General features: G+C 39.1%; 1 protein-coding gene across 4 annotated transcripts in view; it reads left to right on the plus strand.

The window, feature by feature from the left end:
- The window catches only part of LOC120518538 (phospholipase DDHD1-like), a 148375-nt gene that overhangs the window by 111719 nt on the left and 14953 nt on the right, over positions 1 to 21703 (plus strand). For 3 of the 4 annotated variants that reach the window (XR_005631252.1, XM_039741382.1, XM_039741381.1), the window contains one exon: positions 12930 to 13108. Coding sequence is in view for 3 of the 4 variants with exons in the window: in XM_039741382.1 (XP_039597316.1) it covers positions 12930 to 13108 (179 nt within the window). In the remaining variant the exon portion in view is untranslated. Of the gene's footprint in view, positions 1 to 12929; positions 13109 to 21703 lie in introns of those variants that run through there. The other variant, XM_039741383.1, reaches the window with a different exon arrangement.

The raw sequence follows: 21703 nt of genomic DNA on the forward strand, positions 1-21703 counted from the left end.
GTGATGCTTCATCTTAATTGAAGCTCAGTAATGTCCAATCAGGTGGGTGGTGTGCTTATGAAACTTAGGCTCTCACCACAGGTCAAAAGCATCCATTATTCTGATCCCACTTTCTGTAACACAAGAAACTATCTGGTGGGATAAGTCCATTAGAAGGCATACTTATACATACACTACAACATTACCAAGCCAAGCTAGAGCCTTCTGATTAGCTGTAATGTACATCTGGGGAATATTCAGGAACTCTTGAATAAATGTAGAACATCTTTGTGAACCGGAGCAGCACGGTGGCGCAGTAGGTAACGCTGCTGCCTCTCAGTAAGGAGACCTGGGTTCGCTTCCCGGATCCTCCCTGCGTGGAGTTTGCATGTTCTCCCCGTGTCCTCCGGGTGCTCTGGTTTTCTCCCACAGTCCAAAGACATGCAGGTTAGGTGCATTGGTGATTCTAAATTGTCCCTGTTGTGTGCTTGGTGTGTGGGTGTGGGTGTGTGTGTGTGCCCTGCGGTGGGCTGGCACCCTGCCTGGGGTTTGTTTCCTGCCTTACGCCCTGTGTTGGCTGGGATTGGCTCCAGCAGACCCCCGTGACCTTGTTGTTAGGATATAGCGGGTTGGATAATGGATGGATGGACCCTCTTTGACACAGGGTTCAAGGGCAAAGTCCACGCAAATGTTGATTTGGGTGGAGTTTAAACCTTGCTGTCTGAAACAGCAGCTACATGTGAACTGCCTTGTTGCCTGAATGTGCTCTGCTTATTGCATTTTGACATCTTCCTGAAAGTAATGGTATTCCATATACATTTTACCTAATGACTTTGAGACTTTGTAAGATTCTGTAAACCAAATTTAAATATCATTCTGAAAGTTTACTGTGATAAACAGAAAAAAAAAACATTTTTGCTAATTAGAGAGAGAGAGAGAGATGTGTGTGTGTTTTTGGTTCATGAGACTTTTAATACATTGGAAGCCGAATTTTTAAATGTATTTTCATGTATGTGTTTGATTTCTTAGAGAAATTCCTTAAATTTAAGGTTGTCAGACAATTATTTTAGACACTACTCCCTATTGGTGGGTGATGAGTGGTAGGTTGCTAGTGGACCTTGCTTGGTTGCTAAGGGCCACCTCCACAACTGACGTCACAAAGACATGCAGCAACAGGAGCCCCTCATCTGAGATACAGTACATCCAGAAAGTATTCACATCGCATCACCTTTTCCACATTTTGTTATGTTACAGCCTTATTCCAAAATGGATCAAATTCATTTTTTTCCTCAGAATTCTACACATAACACCCCATAATGGCAATGTGAAAAAAGTTTACTTGAGATTTTTTTGCAAATGTATTAAAAATAAAAAAAATTGAGAAATCACATGTACATAAGTATTCACAGCCTTTGCCATGAAGCTCCAAACTGAGCTCAGGTGCATCCTGTTTCCCCTGATCATCCTTAAGATGTTTCTGCAGCTTAATTGGAGTCCACCTGTGGTAAATTCAGTTGATTGGACATGATTTGAAAAGGCACACACCTGTCTATATAAGGTCCCACAGTTGACAGTTCATGTCAGAGCACAAACCAAGCATGAAGTCAAAGGAATTGTCTGTAGACCTCTGAGAGAGGATTGTCTCGAGACACAAATCTGGGGAAGGTTACAGAAAAATGTCTGCTGCTTTGAAGGTCCCAATGAGCACAGTGGCCTCCATCATCTGTAAGTGGAAGAAGTTCGAAACCACCAGGACTTTACCTAGTGCTGGCCGGCCATCTAAACTGAGCGATCGGGGGAGAAGGGCCTTAAGTCAGGGAGGTGACCAAGAACCTGATAGTCACTCTGTCAGAGCTCCAGAGGTCCTCTGTGGAGAGAGGAGAACCTTCCAGAAGGACAACCATCTCTGCAGCAATCCACCAATCAGGCCTGTATGGTAGAGTGGCAAGACGGAAGCCACTCCTTAGTAAAAGGCACATGGCAGCCCGCCTGGAGTTTGCCAAAAGGCACCTAAAGGACTCTCGGACCATGAGAAACAAATTTCACTGGTCTAATGAGACAAAGATTGAACTCTTTGCTGTGAATACCAGGCGTCACGTTTGGAGGAAACCAGGCACCGCTCATCACCAGGTCACCATGGTGGTGGCATCATCATGCTGTGGGGATGTTTTTCAGCGGCAGGAACTGGGAGACTAGTCAGGATAAAGGGAAAGATGACTGCAGCAATGTACAGAGACATCCTAGATGAAAACCTTCTCCAGAGCGCTCTTGACCTCAGACTGGGGCGACGGTTCATCTTTCAGCAGGACAACGACCCTGAGCACACACCCAAGATATCAAAGCAGTGGCTTCAGGACAACTCTGTGAATGTCCTTGAGTGGCTCAGCCAGAGCCCAGACTTGAATCCGATTGAACATCTCTGGAGAGATCTTAAAATGGCTGTGCACCGACGCTTCCCATCCAACCTGATGGAGCTTGAGAGGTGCTGCAAAGAGGAATGGGTGAAACTGGCCAAGGATAGGTGTGCCAAGCTTGTGGCATCATATTCAAAAAGACTTGAGGCTGTAATTGCTGCCAAAGGTGCATCGACAAAGTATTGAGCAAAGAGTGTGAATACTTATGTACATGTGATTTCTCAGTTTTTTTATTTTTAATAAATTTGCAAAAACCTCAAGTAAACTTTTTCACGTTGTCATTATGGGGTGTTGTGTGTAGAATTCTGAGGAAAAAAATGAATTTAATCCATTTGGAATAAGGCTGTAACATAACAAAATGTGGAAAAAAGTGATGCGCTTGTGAATACTTTCCGGATGCACCGTATATGGGTTTGAATAGTGAATAACTGTGGTTTAATGATACTCTGGTCAATGATGCTTAGCTCTTTTTCCGGTTCAGTTTTCTGTCATATATACATTGGCTTCAGTTAAGTAATAGCACTCTGGTAAATGAATTGTTGCAATCTTTGTCTAACTATGAATGTGGTTTAGTCTTATGGTTTTCATAACAAATCACAACCTTTGGAAAAAACATTTTTGTTTTCGACTTCCCTTCTGGTCTGTTGCTAATAACATCTTAGCAGTTGCTGAATAGTCAGAATGGTTTTGTCGGCAATCCTACATGATATATTTAGCACAAGTCAAAACTGACCCTGAACAAAAAAAGCTCATGCCAGCTGTAAAGCAGCATTATAGCGTTGGGCTACATGGTGCATCTGTGTTCTTGGAAGCTTGCTTTCAGCCATGAATGCAAAAATGAACCACATACAATACTTGAGCTAAAAGTTTTATCTATCAAATGCTGATACTAAACCAAATATGGATCTTAGAGCATGGCAATGATCAAAGCCACGCAACAGAATGACTCAGAAACAAGAAACGGACAGCTCTTTAATGTCCAGGTATGTTGTTTGTGGGTCTGACGTGAGTTGTACATACAGGATTGTTCTTGAGCATTATACAATTTTCTGTGGCTGACTGGGCAAAAAATTGCTCCCAGTTGATATCTATCCGTCACTTACAAACAGTTATGTGTAGTTATTTCTGTGAAATAGGTTAAAATAAGCCTTACTATATCTAAAACAATGAAAACAATTGGTAATTTGTATTTCAAATAAATATGAAAAACCAGATGAAAGGAAGATAAACAATACAGTAAGATAAAAAAGAGAATGTTCCTTTATATATAATTTTGTTGTTTTAATTCTTGCTCTTTACCATTAAAGAGCAAAATTCCCAAAGGTATGGGTGATCTTTAGCGTAATGCTTTTTTCTGCATTTCAAACTGCTAAAACCAAATTCAGCATGGGGAACATTAGCTGGATCATTAAGAATTTAATCTATTTTTTAGGGCAGGATTTCCATGTAGCTGTTCCACAGATATTAGATCAACCCCAGTGACACATTCCAAAAGACTATTAAACCTGAAACAGAAAACTGGACAAAATACATACATGGAACTTTATATAGTCACTCAGTTTGTGTACATTTGTGTAAGAAGGAGACTTTGTTGGAAATATGAAGCATCAATTTTTATTGATCATCAGGCCAGATTCCCAAATATTTGTAGCACGTCACTGTCTCAATTAACTATACATATATTCCTAAATATTTACCTTTAGAAAAATTTAGAGTATGTGTTTTCATCAGGGCAGCACTTAATGTGTCTGTTGTAGCACAAAGTCATCTTTTTCCCCATTTTACTAAATCATCAGTGGCACACAAGGCCTTTTAAGAGTGTATAGTTAACAGGGATTCAGAAAGTCAGATGCAACCCATTCCTACACATTCCAGAGGGAACACTAAAATGAAAGACTAAACTACAGTTCTGCCAGCATTTTGTCATCTTGCTTTTTGAGTTTAATCTGTTAATAATAGGTGTTAGTAAAAGATAAGTTCACACGTCTATGGAGACTCCCACAAATATAAAAGGCCTTTCCTTCAATGCTTATAAGCGCAAGCTAAACTCATTCTAATGAACAAAATAACACATCTATAAATGGTCACTGGATGAGTAACTAGATATGATCCAACCACAAGTGGCTACGCCTTCCCTTAAAAAGATAGGTGTATACATAGCTTCATTTTCTTTGGAAGAGGAAACTGATCCACTCTTTGTGAAGTTGTCTCACTCTCTTTGGAGCAAGCAAGCAGTTTTTCTGAGCCTGGAAACTACTCTCCATAGAGCCTTGGATCTGGATATCCTAAACTAGCAGTAAAAGCCACTCCTCCAATCTTAAATTTTCTCAGTTATTGTGCCCAGACTTAAAACCCTGAAAAGCAATGTTACTTGAAGAAGTAAATATAAATGCCCACACATGCATGACAGAATCAACCTTTTCCGTACAAACTAGCAGAACTCAAAGCAAATGGATGATAAATTGGACTGGACTGCCAATACTGATGCTCTGTACAAGAGAGGACAGAGCCAACTATACTTCCTTAGAAGGCTGGCATCCTTCAACATCTGCAATAAGATGCTACAGATGTTCTATCAGATGGTTGTGACGAGTGCCCTCTTCTACGCGGTGGTGTGCAGGGGAGGCAACATAAAGAAGAAGGACACCTCACGCCTGGACAAACTGGTGAGGAAGGCAGGCTGTATTGTAGGCATGGAGCTGGACAGTTTGACATCCGTGGCAGAGCGACAGGCGCTGAGCAGGCTCCTGTCAATAATGGAGAATCCACTGCATCCACTGAACAGGATCATCTCCAGACAGAGGAGCAGCTTCAGCGACAGACTGCTGTTACTGTCCTGCTCCACTGACAGACTGAGGAGACCCCACACTATGCGACTCTTCAGTTTCACCCGGCGGGGTAAACATTAACATTATACTAAGTTATTGTCTGTTATACCTGCAATTTTATCAATCTTTAATTTAATATTGTTTTTTATCAGTATGCTGCTACTGGAGTATGTGAATTTCCCTTTGGGATTACTAAAGTATCTATCTATCCATCTATCCATCTATCCATCCATCCATCCTGTGCAACACAACACCACAGCACAGACAAAGGACCACATGGCAGGGTTAAGGATGTTCTCAATCACCAGAAAAGTTGTTTACTGAAAACCCAGAACAATGATCCACAAAACCAAACAGCATCAGGTATTATCCTTAGAGGCTTGGTATTGTAAACTGCTTATATCTACACCTGTATAAATTACAAATTTGAATAGCCAGCTAAGGACCTGCTGTTTGTATACTTGTATCAAATGCAAACACCTGCAAGGCTGTTGAGCTTAAGGAAAAAATATATCCAAAAAATAGACATAAGAACTAGGCATACCAATTTATGTTCCATTCTCTGCTCCACCTGTGCCTTTGAGTGTACCTCTTAAATGATTCAGAATTTCACAACTGTCCAAAGAAAAATTGGTGAGCACCAAACTTTACAAAATGGAACCTGTTAAACTTCTGATGCATAATATGAAAGCATGCAGTCTATTTCTGCTATTAATGAGTGCAGACCTTTCCAATGAATTGTTTCAAAATCTGTTCTCTGCTTTCATGATGCAATGTCGCCACTGTTACTAGTCAGGCTGTAGATGGCACTCTTTCACATTTTTAGACTCCATTAAAGTTGTATTTACCGATTCTAAACTAACACATTGTCTATGGATATTATGGTCATAATGCTGTAGGTCCTTAACTTTCTTAGCATTATGTTTACCCTCAGAAAAATTAGTCAAATGTGTACATTTTTTTTTCCAAACAATAAAAAATTGTGTAAAAGTAACATGTAAATACTGTAACGTCACTATAAATATAATAAGAAAGGTATGTCTATTGCTGCACTGATACATATTTTGCACATGTCCTTTATGTGATATAGCCTGATATGGCAATCGGGACATTAGAAACATGTTCCTTTACACAGTTGTCTTTGAATATTTTTTCTGTTGCTTGAACATGAGATGGTAGAATGTCAGTGCCTGATCTCCATGATCACAAGACGCACCCTTTGTTTTTACTATAGACTACCACAGTGCAAGGCTTAGTGATTTCCACATTTCCCAGACAAAAATCATTGACAGTTGCTGAATTTTTCAAAGTGCTTAAAGGGCTAACATCTTTCTTGTTGTTTTACTTGATTTCGTGTTGTTTTACTTGCCTTTTTCCCACGCACCTACCTGCTGCACCTTGCTACAGTGTTACATGACTAAAGTCACCAGGTATATTACCAGTACAGATTTGTATGTATCAGTTTTGCTATTCACATTGAAAATTCGCATTGTCTTGCTTGATTTGACTAATGGTTTAGTTTCATTTTATTCTAAAATGAACTTCAATGCTTCTTGTTTACACACCATTGTGATATTGTTGAAGACTCTGCTTCACTTGTGAATATTGATGAGTTACCTCTGACTGATAAAATGCATAGAAATATTCATGATTGTTTGTAGCATGATGTTACTTAATCCACTAATTGCAGCAAAATACTGTACAGAGCATTATTTGGGTTTAACAACAACAACATTTATTTATATAGCAGATTTTCATATAGTGCTTTACAAGATGGCAAAGTGAAAGTTACAAAAATAGAAAAAAATGCTTATTATGACTTGGCAATAACCGCAATTACATAGAATTCTGAACCTGATTCCTGTGGGGTTAACACTAAGGAGGTTAATCATTCTCTGAAGGGTGCCATCCAAAGTTACTGAAAATGTAAATAATGATAGCATGTCTTCCACGTTACTTTCCAAACAAGAAAGCACACATTTACTTAATCAGTAGACGGATGCATGGGATATTCTTTATTGATATCCAAGCTAAACTTCAGTTGGTCCAGCAATATTAATATTTTTTAAGCTGTGACCCCCTCCTCACTATCAGCAACTATATATGAGATGTCTATGTACTTTATAGTCTATGTTACAGTAATAAAAGGTTATACCTTTCATTTATGTATAAGGTAATATTACACAACAAAATTGAATATGGTTGATATCTGTGACATTTCTTTGCCATATAGTAAGACAAACTGGATTGCCCAAAATATTATTCAAGAATTGTTCTGTCTGCCTCTTGGCCAATGCTAATCGTCACTGTTAACTTCCTGACTGGCCAGCCTTAATAGGTGATGTGACACATGAGTACGTTCCTTATACCCTCATCAATTTACTTGGAGTATGTGATTTACTTAGAAATTTAGATAAAGTTAAAAATGTTCAAGCATATTTCATCACCTGGATGCATTGCCTAAAAAGCTGACTATATCTGTAGTCGTGTAAATTTCTTACCCTGTTTTGCTCTGCAGATTAAATTCTTAATCCACAAATCTGTACAGAAAGCAGTAAAAAAATCTTACAGTTTCTGGATACCCCACAGTCACAAAGTGGATTCTCCTGTGAAAGCATTTAAATGTTACATGAAGGATCATTCCAGGAGTTTTGCTTTTGTGTTTGATATTATTTTTATAACCATGGGTGATTTTTCATAACAGAGTCAAAAATAAAGATCTTTGTGTGTACAAAGTATTTTACTTCTTTATATGTGGATCACAACTCAATTATATTTTAGAAAATGGATACAAAATCTAAAAATTGAATTTCAGACTTGATGTGAGCACCATTTTTAACTGTAAAAATGTTAATAGTCCATTTTAATGTAGGTACAACAGGGCATTTGTGATGTGATTGTAACTACGGCTATAGTGATTTAGCCATTTTTTTGTTCATTTATTTATAAGTTATTATTTTTTTGTGAATAATCAGTGTTTTTCACATACCAGTTATCTGACACAATGCTCATTCTCTCTATCTTTGTGATTTATCTTTCTGTTTGGATTAAGACATGTACTGTACTAATAATATAAATAGAACTGTGCAGTTACACATGCGTGGCATGGCCATTGTGTTACTACCACTAACTTGAGAAGTTCTGGATACAAATGTCTGTCATTTTTGCATATTTTAATGCAAAAATAATGTTATATATTGTACATTTAACCTTTAAATTGTATTAGGCACAACATTTTTCTTCAAGGAGAAACTTTGTAATAGAAGTGAAGAACCTTCAAATTACCTTATAAGATTTTAGCATGCGTTGGGTATAGAAAAGAATCACCCCCTTTGAAATATTCCCATTTTTTTTTGCTTTACAGCCTTAAATGAAAACACACACAAAAAAATATTTATTCCCAGCCTTACTTACTCAATGCAACCTGTAACATCCAAGTGAAAGATATCACAGCTACAGATCAGAAAAATTATAAAAAAAAATCAACAACAAGACATACTGAGATTAATAAAGGATCATCCATGTCAATATTTTGTTGAACCACCTTTTGCTTTAATGACAGCCTTGAGTCTGTTGGGATACTTCTCTATCAGCATTGCACATCTAGATTGAGCAATATATGCCCACTCTTCTTTACAGAACTGTTCAAGTTCGATCAAATTGAATGGTGAGCGTTGGTGGACTGCTATCTTCAAACCTTTCCACAGATTTTCAATGGGATTTAGGTCAGCGCTCTGACTGGGCCACATGCGGACATTCACTTTTTTTTCCTTCCATCATTGTGTGGTCTATTTCGCTGTGTGCTTCGGGTCGTTGTCATGTTGAAAGTTGAACATTCTGCCCATCTTCAACTTTCTGACAGAGGGTAGCAGGTTTTCCTCAAGAATTTGATGGTATTTTGCCCCATCCAATTTTGTTTCTACCCTAACGAAAGCCCCAGGCCCTGTGGTAGAGAAACACCCCCACAACAGGATGCTGCCACCTCCATGCTTTACTGTAGGTATGGTGTGTTGTGGATGGTCAGCTGCATTGGATTTCCGCAAGGTGTACCATTTTGTATTGAGGCCAAATAGTTTGATTTTTGGTCTCATCTGACCATAAGACCTTTTTCCACTTGGCATCAGAATCTTCAAGGTGCATTCTGGCAAAGCTCAAACGAGCCTTAATGTGACCTTTCTTGAGAAGTGGCTTTTTCCTTGTGACCCTCCTAAACAAGCCACAATTGTGGAGCGCTTGTGAAATTGTTGTCATTGTGTGCATGTGACCACTCTTTGCCATAAAATCCTGTAACTCCTTAAAAGTGGCCATTGGCCTCATGGTAGCCTCTCTTACCAGTTTCCTCATTGTTTTTCCATCCAGTTTGGAGGGTCCAGGGAGGGTCCTAGTAGTACCAAACACTTGCCACTTCTTTATTATGGACTGTACTCCTTTGAGATTTTTTGTATCCATCCCCTGCCCTATGTCTGTCCACAACTCTATCCCTGAGTTCGTTTGAAAGTGGCTTGCCACGCATAGTCAGTTGTTTGCTGTCAGTTGCACTAGCAAGCAAGGGAATGCTCCAGGAACAGCTGTTTTTATGCTTCACTAATCACACTGATTACAACTGATGACATGTGGAAGCCAGTAACCATGGTCTGAAATGGAAATGGTGGTTACTTATGTGAGTTGACAAATATTATTTAGGAGGGGGGCGGTCTTTTATTAATCTCAGTGTTTCTTGTTTTTGATTTTTTACAATTCTTCTGAACTGTAGCTGTGATATCTTTCACTTGGATGTTATAGATTGCATTGAGTAAGTAAAGCTGGAAAAAATATTGGTTTGTGTTTTTTCGTTTAAGGCTGTAAAGTAAAAAAAAAATGGGAATATTTCGAAGGGGGTGATTCTTTTCTATACCCACTGTAATAATGTTACATAAACACAAAACCTTGCTCTAAACTTCTATCTACCCCTCACAAATTAATGTCATTTTGAAGTATTTAAAGGGTCGTATTGCTTAAGATGTAATAAAGCAGTTATGAGGTTTTAAGAAATTCTAAAGATGCAAGTAGTTTTTATTTCAGATTACTATAGCTATATATTATATCACATAAAATAACAATTGAGTACCCAGCGTTAAAATAGGCAATAGATATATATATATATCATATATGTTTTCCGTGCTGTAAGGCTTATATACATAGTTGGCCTACTGAAAGCAACTTATAGTAACTGTTGCCAATAAAATACTCTTTAAAAAATAATTATAAAACAGGTGTTAGGCTTGATGATCAATTCATCTCAACAAATTCAGAGGAAATGTGGAAATTTAAAGTAGCGTGTGAGGCTCCCCTACTGAATGATTGTGTCCTGACCTGTTTCTTCAAGTCACAGGTGTAGGTTTCTGAGCTAATAAATTGATTGCATTTTGTATTTCTTAGTGTTTTTTTCTTCATTTGTTTATTTGCAAAGGTGTGAATCGATATTTGACATCATGGTGGCCATTTTCTTTATTTGTGCTTTCAGAATATTTTTATAATTTCCACACAAAGTCATTGAGAATTTTATTTGCTGCTTGTTAGTGATTTTCTGTAAAATGCATTAAAGAATCTGTGGCAATGTGAGTTTTTAAATTACCAAACAAGAGTTGTTCAGACTCTGGCTACGGGTGCTGCTGTAGAGGTGGGTGGCAACAGGGTGTTTGGTGTGGATACAAGCTGATGCTTGATTAGGTCTGCTGTAATTGGGACAATGTGCCCATAGGCATATAAAATGAGCCTGAGGATAGAGGGGGAAGAAGAAGAATCATGAAGTGAAAAAAACATAAGGGAGAAAGACTCGGAGAGCAAACAAGCAGCAGTGAAAAGGAGGCACGCAGTCCCTACCTCAGCGAGGAAGCAAAGGGAAGCACCACTTCAAGGGTGGATTTTCCCAGCTAAGCACTATGGAGGAGGAAGGAGTGATTGAATATAGTCTTAAAGATCCTGCAGATGCCGACAAGGGTGCAAGGTAGACAGAAGTCTGGATCCAAGCATCCTGCTGAAGGACAATGGTCTGGATAAAAACCAGAGAGAGGGGCTACAGCTGTCAACGTTTCCACCAGATGAAGAGTTTTGAAAGGTTGACCAGGGAGATGTAGTAGTAGTAGTAGTAGTAGTAGTAGTAGAACAAAGATGTGCTTGCCTGACAGTGTGGGATTTTAAAAGGAACACAATTCTTAATTGTGTTTTATTTGTGGATTTTAATAGACCTATGTTTGATTGTTTTAACTTCTTCAGAAAGTAAGTTTTATTGGATTATCTATTAAGAATTTGGAACTGTTATGTGTTCTCATTTGCCATTCTCAGTTTCATAACTATTGAAGACGGTAATGCCAGCTGCATGCAACCCGAACATCACAATATATTTCTACATGTTTCATGCCTTTTCCATATTTTTTTGCTAATAAAAAAAGTCTTGGTTTTTAGGTGCTTAGAAAAGGCGTTAAGCATAAATGTTTTTCTTGGACAACTGATGAAGTAAGGTCTTTGCTAAATATGTTGTGCTCTCTTCAGGTCATCACCTTAAATAACTGTGCTTCTAATCCTGTCAACAGAACTGTCTCCAATGTAAATAAGAGTGTTGTCTGTCTCCTGTTTCCTTGAACCTATGACCATCTTCTTGGTTTTGTTAACAATAAGGAAGAGGTTATTGTCCTGCTACTTCTCAGTTTAAGCCATAATGATGGTGTCATGAGTAAATTTGGTGATGTAACTGAATGTGTGTCAGGCCTCACTGTCATAGGTGAGTAGAGCAGGCAGCTCATCACACTACCCTGTAAGATGCCTATGTTCAGGATTAGTGTGCTGAAAGCAAAGCTTCCAGTTTGCACTTGCCCTGGTGCCTTCCAGTTATGAAGTCCAAAATCCAGTTAGAGTGTGGCAGCAAGTCCCAAGTCTAGGATGGTGGTCATCATTGATAGAACAGTCTATAAAAAGTATTCTGACACAGCACAATTTTTTATCTAAGTGTAATAGAGGGATATTAAGTGAAAGGGTATGGCATCCTCTGTAAACCCATATAACACATATAATAACAATACTATGTGATTTTCATGTGCCTTTACATGTAAGATGCTGTGGTACAATGTTTAGTTTCAGTGCCTCACAGCCCTATGGACCTGTGTTTTAATTCCCAGCTTGCTTAGTTTGAATGTTCTTTCCATGTCTATGTGAGTTTTATCACCATGTTCAATGTTTTCCTCAGTCTTTCCAGTGATACTCACATTAAGTTTACTGTAAATTTGTCCAGTGTTAAGGGAGTGTTGCTGGCTCCCAACAAACCTATACTAATTATATCTGTTTCCAACATATATCTGCTACAAATTACTAGCAATGATCAGAATAAGAAATGCATGCTTAAATGGTAAAAAATGTTATTTAAATGAAGGATCTATCATTGCAACACTTATTTCATTGTAACAGATTGCTTAGTTCATTGGAGGGTTAAAAGACAGGAAAAAAAGCCAGTCCACTTTGTGCAGATAATTGAAAAGTGAAAATCTGCTTAGGTTAGTAGCCAGCAGGTGGCACTTTGGTATTCATGGCTCTCATTCTCACTGCTATTTCATCCTAATGACAGAACTCTAGAACTACACGTAGCTTTGGCACATAGAACATTGACACTGCCTTACTTACTGTGGTGGTGCTGCTGAATTAAAATACATGCTGCAAATGTTCTTTTCTACTGCAGGGCAAACACTATCAATCCCATACCTTATGGGCAGGTGAAGCAAACTCTCATCAATCCTGTTAAAGAACCTACCTCAGCATCAGACAATGAGAGCACTCCCAGCCCCAGCACATCACCAGTCATGGCACGTCGACACTACGGGGAGTCAATCACCAACCTTGGCAAAGCTAGTATCTTAGGTGAGTTCTTCTTTAAATTGTGATTTCCAAGAAATGTGGTCAATGGAAAGCAGCCTCATGTAGTCTTTGAAAATCTTTAAAATTAAATCTTTAAACATTTGGTGAAAACTATATGCTTGCTATCAATTTTTTGTTATTTCTTATTTTCCACCTGGCAGCTCATGCTTCACAAGACCACATCACTAGCAGCTTGTGCACCATGTTTCACCCATTATCAGTGGGGTATGTGTCCTCTTTGAGTTGCTTATCTCTTGCTGGATAAGAAAATGTGAGCAACATTTGGTTTGCATATAACAACGCATAAAGATGTATTAAGTACAATAAGAGTGTGCTATTGTCTTGTACTTATTAAGAGCAGGTATTCACAAGCACATTTGCAATCTGTGGAGACAGTGCTATAGGGAGTGGGTGTAATCAGCTGTATGCACTCTGCAAATTGCTGTTCACAGAGCTTAATCTGTCACATTTTGTTCTGAGTATTAATGGAATGGACCAACAAGAAAATATGTCGGCTAGACCATCAAAAAGTGCATAATTATCTGACCAGACTACTGTATACAGAATACAGAGCATTTTTCTGACCAGACTGTACAGAATACAGAGGATCATATGACAATTTGAAAGTCACCCCACTTCCTGCACCTTATAGGAACTTCCCCAAAAAGGAGGCTAGAGATGCAAGGAGTTTTAATCACAACCAAAACATGTGCCTAATTGGTCTGGTGGCAGGGTGATCGTTTTTTTGCATGGTCTTGGTTCTGCTTTATACTGTAGATCACACCAAAAGCTCCAGTTCATTTTTAAATTAATTGGAAAACCGATTCTTTAAAGTAAAAACACATTATTTTAGCAAGGCATGCATTGAAACTCTGTATTGCAATACACATTAGTTTATACTCATCTCTTGGTATGCTCATGTATTTCCACATGAGCACAAAAGAGCCCTTTTACCTGAGAAAGGCTTTGAAAGTTAACATGGAAATGTACATCCCACCTCATATGAAGCTGTTCGTTTAGCAGTGTTTAAGATTTCTAATACAACATCCAAAGGTGGTGAACAAAACTGAAACAGAATGCCCCTTGTACCCATTATCATTGTGCTTTCCCAGTAATTCTTTCAGGGCTTTATTTTACTTGTGTTGGAAAATTAGAAAAATAAGTGGGGAGGATTAGAAGAAGACATAACCACTCAATTCCTAAACTTTTTTTCTTTCTAATGTAACATGACATTCTCAGTTCAGGATGGTAAAGGTCTGGAGCGTATTTTAGCAATGCTGGAATCAGTCCGAGAAAGGGAACCAGCCCATGATACATCTACACTAACATTTACACTGGGGCCAGATAAACGGACAAAATCAAACATGCTTAATTTTATCATGGCTAGCCAAAGAGCGCACTGGCTGAGACACTGGGGGTGTCACACTATGTGACCTTTGTTCACAGACAAGTGCCATAACTTTTCACAACTCTGTAAAATTATGTAAATAAGGCAAGGAAATTTGACAGGATTGTCCAGTTTTCTTTGAGATTTCTTGAATAAAGCATGCTGTATAAACATTTGAAATATCAAAAACTTGCTGCTTGATTTTGTGACTCTAAATGTAATAAATAGCAACAAGATTAACTTCTCTATAAATGAGTAGGAGAGAAGTGTGCTCCCTATGTATGACTCTGTGACTTGTTATGCATTCAATTAATAAATATGCACTGAGTATTTATGTTACACTAAGATAATCCATTATAATGATTCAGTATTTTTGATACCGTAATTTATCAACATATTGGCAAAGTACCACATTGACCTGCTATTCATTATGGTTTGCTGCAACCAATAATTTTTGCTTGTAACTTCAGCATTTATAGAAACCCTCTCTCCATTTGGTAGTTTTGCTTTATTTTGTTTTTTTAATTGATTGAATGCTTAAGAAAGTTGAAGTACAGCTGTCCATGGGACCATCCATGACCAAATACTGTACTAGTAGTACAACAATTGCTGCAGTTTTTATATCACTTGAGTTGGAATTTACTGTCTGACATTTCAGCCACCACAATTATATTTGGGTGTAGTTAACTATTTAATATTTTAAACTGTTGTTAAAAAACATGTACTTAATGTATGCTACTAACACACAGACTAACATTCTGTTATTACTGTTATTTTTTATATGATGATTCGCTGGTAGTAAATTATGTAATATGCAAAAATGTGATAACTGACTTATTGATGAGGTAAATAACAAAATTAAAAATAGGCCAAAGCAGCTAACTAAGACCCCATATAGACCTGAATTTTATACCATGCATACATTTTCTCACTTGTTTACATTTTTCCCCAACATCTATATATATAATTCACTAAGGCAAGACAACCATGAAAAGCACGCCGGAAGGGGCGTGGATTCACTAAAGCCGCCGACAAGTCAGACACCTATGGCGCACACAGGAAGGAGCCACGCCCACCAACTCCAAGACCATTGGATACGACAACAACTCGCAGGGCCACGCCCACCAACTCGGACGCGACGACACAGAAAAAATGGCGTCATTTATGTTCATCTGTCGTAGAGGCCACATGCAGTGCAGGTCAGGTTAATGTCATGTACCTCCGAGCTACGTTGACTGTTCATAGAGGCATATTTCTCGCGGAGGTGAATCGCCATATGCAGCGTGTGAAACGGTTTGCGAGGGGTATCCCATGGGATCCTTAAAACAATCCTTTAAAACTGAGGTTAAAAAACAATGAAGGAATCAGTCTTTAAAAACCAATAAGCCCTGTGCCTCTGTTTCATTACCGTCTCACGTGCTTCACCAATGCAGGCCCTGCAACATTCGAGACGCTCTGTCAGCAGCTGACCTTCTCTGTGCCTGACCGGTTCAGACAGAGGCAGCGCAAGAGAAAGCCGCACCAGAGACAGACAGAGGCACACACACAGGCAGCTGGTGGGCGGCTCTCCGTGAGTTTCTCTTGCGACCGGGCACATGAGCAGGCAGTGTGTATGCTTCGAGTGCGAGGGTGGACGCGACAGAACCATCTAGGAAAAATCATGTCGCGGATGTGATTCGCTGTATGCAGTGTGTAAAACAGTTTGTTGGTCGCAGATGTGAATCGCTGTATGCGGCGTGTAGAACAGATTGCGAGGGGTGTCCCTGTGTCTTTCTAGAAGTGTTCAACCATCAATAAATAATTATGCGGCGTTTGATTTGCCGCGGGTTCACTATTGTGTTGTATTTTGCTCTCTCCAGAGTTCCATCTTTTCATTCACTTACTGTTGTATTCTCACACTAACCTGTTTTAGACAACCGTGTCTTTCCACAAGTGTTTACCATTCAATAAATAATTATGCATGAGATTGATCGTGTGTCTAGGCGTGGGTAAGCCGTTGAAGCCCATTCGGGCTGCAAACCGTGGAATTGCCACTAAGTGCGACTCATACGCTCCCACTGTTTTCGTCCCTACCCTTTGTACACACCCCCCTCCCACACGTTGACTGTTAATAGAGGCATGTTTCTCGCAGAGGTGAATCGCCATATGCAGCGTGTAAAACTGTTTGTGAGGGGTATCCCATGGGATCATTAAAACATTCCTTTACAATTGAGGTTAAAGCACAGTGAAGTGAGCAGTCTTTAAAAAACAAGTTTTCGGTTACGACGCACGTTCGGGTGCAGCATAGCAAAGTGTTGTACATGCTACATACAGCAATTCGCATCAAACATGCGTCTTCTTAGATGCTCCTGCACTTTGTACACACCCCCCTCCCACCTCGCTACGTCGCACGGACGATTGTGTGTTGGTTTGTTCCGTGCATTGTTACAATGTTGCTTTTGTTGCTGATTTATTACATTACCGATTTTGCAAATGTTAAATTTTCTCCCTGTGCTTAAAAATTATTTAAAAACCGGCCTGATTATGCGGCGTATGGTACGCCGCGGGTTGGCTAGTTAAGGTTAATCCATTAAGTAAGATTAATGCAGTATCTCAAAATTCCTGTAAAACTGCTGTAGTGGGGTGAATCATGAGGCAAAGTGAATCCATGGTGTGCCAACTAGGAAGAACCTCATTTTAATTCTAACAAAAAAGAAAAACTTAAAATCTGTGAAGAAAAAGGAGACGACAACAACAACAACAACATTTATTTCTATAGCACATTTTCATACAAACAGTAGCTCAAAGTGCTTTACATATTAAAGAATAGAAAAATGAAAGACACAATAAGAAAACAAAATAAATCAACATTAACATCGAATAAGAGTAAGGTTCAATGGCCAGGGGGGACAGAAAAAACAAAAAAACTCCAGACGGCTGGAGAAAAAATAAAATCTATAGGGATTCCAGACCATGAGACCACCCAGTCCCCTCTGGGCATTCTACCTAACATAAATGAAACAGTCCTCTTTGGATTTAGGATTCTCACGGAAGGGCTTGATGATGATGATGGTCACGTAGACTTCTTCCTTTTAATCCATCCATCATTGTTGGAGCATCATGAAGCTTTGAGTAGGTGGAGGTGGCGCAGGCCACCACCACAAAGAAACCGGAAAAAGAAACAGAAAAGAGAGTAGGGGTCAGTACTGAGACGATACTGTTAACACTAGAATCCTTGAAGCATATGAAAATATTCGCAATGCTGACCCACCTTAAATTCCCTCGCACCTCCTCATCAGCGCCTTTGTTGTGCAAATGTGTCAATCAGCACAAGCAGTAAGCGGCCTGCTCACTCATCCTGAAGTCAGGTCAGATGCGATATTCTCAGAGCTGAAGTCTCTTTATCTGGGAGTTAGATGTCTGGAATTGTATAGGGTAAATAATATAGGATTATTTGGAATACATACAGAACATTTCATGCATGTTCCGTGTCTACAATAATCTGTGTAAATGTAGGATGACAGGAAGTGCGAGGCAAGAAAAGTTGAGCATTACGAATATTTCCATAGGCTTCAGGGATTCTAGTGTTAATGGCAGTGGCCTCCCTCGTCTTGAAGTGGTACCACATATCTTAGGTGAACCTGGAAGGCAATCTTCTGGTGCGCATATGTATAACACCACCTTTGATCTGTTGTTTTAAAGGTGCTTCACATCATTTTTGCTTACACCCGTGTACTAATCCAGAATTAACCATTGGACTGGGTTGACTTGAACTGCTATAATTAGCATTTAATGTTGTATTCCCTACAGTTCATATATGTGTTGTATATTTTAGTTGTTAGACTAATGAACTTTACCTTGGATTCAAAAACCCAACAAAGGTTTTATTTTCTGCTATGAGTTATGCCATTTTAGTATCCCTGCCAGACTATGTGTCTCTGTGATTGTGGTTCTGTAAACGCATTACATGTAATATAATTACAGAATTTTGCCTTGTCATTTGAAGCACTTTGAGCTGAGCCACATAAATATCTGGCCAGTGTGGAAGTTTTGAAGCACAAACTGAGTAAATTTTATTTTGGAACTGGAATACAGAGCAGCTGATTTCATCACCTTTGTAGACTTGGTTTGAAATGTGGTTTGAAAGTTTGCTTAATTTTTTACTTGTTGCAACTTTAACTGGAACCGCTCAAGTGGAGTTTCTTCCAGGACCAAGTACTCCCATAACCTAAAAATATAAGTTTAATTTTTCTGATAGGGCTAAATTCACCCCATATGAGGATGCATGGATATGTATGAATGAAGAATCCTCATTCAAATGCATGACACCATAAGTTAACACAGTTGCAACAGGCAGCTGATTGATAGCATCCTTACAGTATAAATGAGTCATATATTTGTATTTCTAAACTACTGTAATTCCACAATCCAATGAACGTGACAAGAACACAGTGGAATTTTTCTACTTTACTAAGTTAAACCATGTGTGTTTTTTTTTTTTGTTCATGATTTCCACAGCACTACACTAAAATACAAGCCCTGTTACAATCTCTCTCTCATGTGAATACCTAGGTAGCAAAACACTGCTGTGCCTGACACTTTTGAATCATATTAAAAACAGTTTAAACAAATCTATGCATAAGGTATATGCCAATATTTAAAAGTGACATATTTCAAAGTTAAATACAACATAAACCTACAGGACTTTGGGCAGATTGGGTGGACCTAGGAGCAAACAGGGTGATCCTGGGCCCATCCAGGCATAGAAACTGTGGGATGTGTCACAAGTGTATTGTACTCCCCAAAGACAGGTTTTGCCATCCGAGCCACGTGTGCCTCAGATTACCTGAATCATCAAAAAAGACACTGGAAGAACAATCTGTGACTCTTCAGGTGAACGTTATTCTATTCATCCATCAGCTAAAGATTAACAGAACAAGGGTCATGCAGCGCAGCAACCATCCTAAACATGCAACTCAGTCTATATAATATAGTGATTAAAGCTCAAGACAGTTTGCATTTTAGATTAGGCATGTCAAACTCCTAATCAATGCTGATTGTGTCAGGACACGAAGCAAGCATTTTGGCTCAAAATATCCATGAGTTTAATCCATTTTGTAAATGCAGCAGAATTAGTACTTCCACAACAAAACACAAGATTGATCAACAGACAAAGGAAACATTTACTTCAAGTTACTACTAATAATGGAGGTGCCATGAGCTACAAAGCTTAACGCTTTGCATATTTTTCCTCTTGATGGCAGGCACTGCAGATTCAGTGTGTCCAATAAAGACATGTAACATTTTGTGTTATTTTTGACATTATCTGTTGTTATGACTTAGGTGAAAATAAAATACAGAAAAATAAAACTTTTCTCATCTTCATCTAAGACTAGCTACTAGTAGCACATTGATCCATTAAGCCCACCATAGTTTATCAGCCATTTGTAGAGGCTCTGTTGTCTCCCATGTTCAAAACAGTGATGATATCAAGATGAAGAAGAAGAAGCAGCACTTAACAAGATCTTGCATCCACAGGAAGGAGGAGATCATTTATAATGTGAATGACTGCTCTCTGTTCTGGTTAGTCTTAAGTAGAATAGTAAACAGTGTGGTTGTCAGTTATAGTAAGTGTTGATTTCGATCAACGAAAAAAAAGATATTCAGAGGTTTTAGACAGGAAAGTAAGGTTCAGAAATGGGTGAAAGTTAATCCAAGTTCAGTTGTCACCCTCCTGCAAGCACCTACACTTGGTCGAAATTGGCCAAGTTTTGAGGTGCAGAATATTTTAACAAGCATATTCCTGGAGGAAGCCACAGAGAACTCCACTTAAGACATTGACCACACCAAGAATGAAGGTCATGAGGTATTAGTCCAAATTCTGGATACAGTCATAATTTTATTTTATTTATTTTTTTATACAGTGCCACTTATTAGACATGGAAATAGATCTATCTATTATAAAAAAAAAAAATCTTGCGACAAGACAAGACTTTTTTTCTGTGACGAGACGTGAAGAGAGACTAGAGAGACACTTTTACATCCCATGAGACGGTCAAGTCACGTCATACTTACAATCTTTGGAAGCAAGTCATGCATGCATGTAACATGCGGAGCAGGTTAGAGATAATGGAAGTAGGAAAATTCGAAAATCTCAAAAAAAGGAGAGTTAAGATTGCATTAGCACAAACAAACGGAAAATATTACTCGGTGAAATAACAGAACAGCGAAAAGAGATCGAATAGTGTTTGAGGATGTCTGAGAGAGAAGAGAGACAAGGCAGTGAGACAAAAGAACAGCTGCTGTACAGGTTTTTAAACATTTGAAGTGCTGCAAGAAATGTAGATTATACGGCACGGCAGCAGGAGCAAGCCAGCAGCTGATCGAGCAAAAAGGAGGTGTATTAGTAACATTACATTACATTTTACTTCACATTTTTAGTGTTGTAGTCTTGGGCTGCCATTTGCCATCATTAGTTCTAGACAAAAAGCTTCATTGAAATATAATTTATTTTAGAAGAAAAGTAAAACCTTAAGTAATTTATTAATTTTTCCAAACTTAAAGGTCCGAGCTTCAACCAACAACAGTGCACACAAGATAAGAATCAATTATGGAGGGCATGCTAGTTTCATTGGATGGCTTTCTCACGCATACAACTGCATTTACTTAATGAAGCATCATACAATTGGATATTTTATAAATGGCGCTAAATAAAATAAGCATTAATTGATTCAAATCATCCATCCTCTTCCGCTTATCCGAGGTCGGGTCGCGGGGGCAGCAGCTTAAGCAGGGAGGCCAGACTTCCCTCTCCCCAGCCACTTCTTCCAGCTCTTCCGGAGAATCCCAAGGCGTTCCCAGGCCAGCCGGGGGACATAGTGCCTCCAGGGTGTCCTGGGTCTTCCCCGGGGCCTCCTCCCGGTTGGACGTGCCGGAACACCTCACCAGGGAGGCGTCCAGGAGGCATCCTGATCAGATGCCCGAGCCACCTCATCTGACTCCTCTCGATGTGGAGGAGCAGTGGCTCTACTCTGAGCCCCTCCCGGATGACTGAGCTTCTCACCCTATCTTTAAGGGAAAGCCCAGACACCCTGCGGAGGAAACTCATTTCAGCCGCTTGTATTCAAGATCTCGCTCTTTCGGTCACTACCCATAGCTCATGACCATAGGTGAGGGTAGGAGCGTAGATCGACTGGTAAATTGAGAGCTTTGCCTTACGGCTCAGCTCCTTT

This window comes from Polypterus senegalus, chromosome 18 (assembly GCF_016835505.1).
Source record: "Polypterus senegalus isolate Bchr_013 chromosome 18, ASM1683550v1, whole genome shotgun sequence".
NCBI lineage: Eukaryota > Metazoa > Chordata > Cladistia > Polypteriformes > Polypteridae > Polypterus > Polypterus senegalus.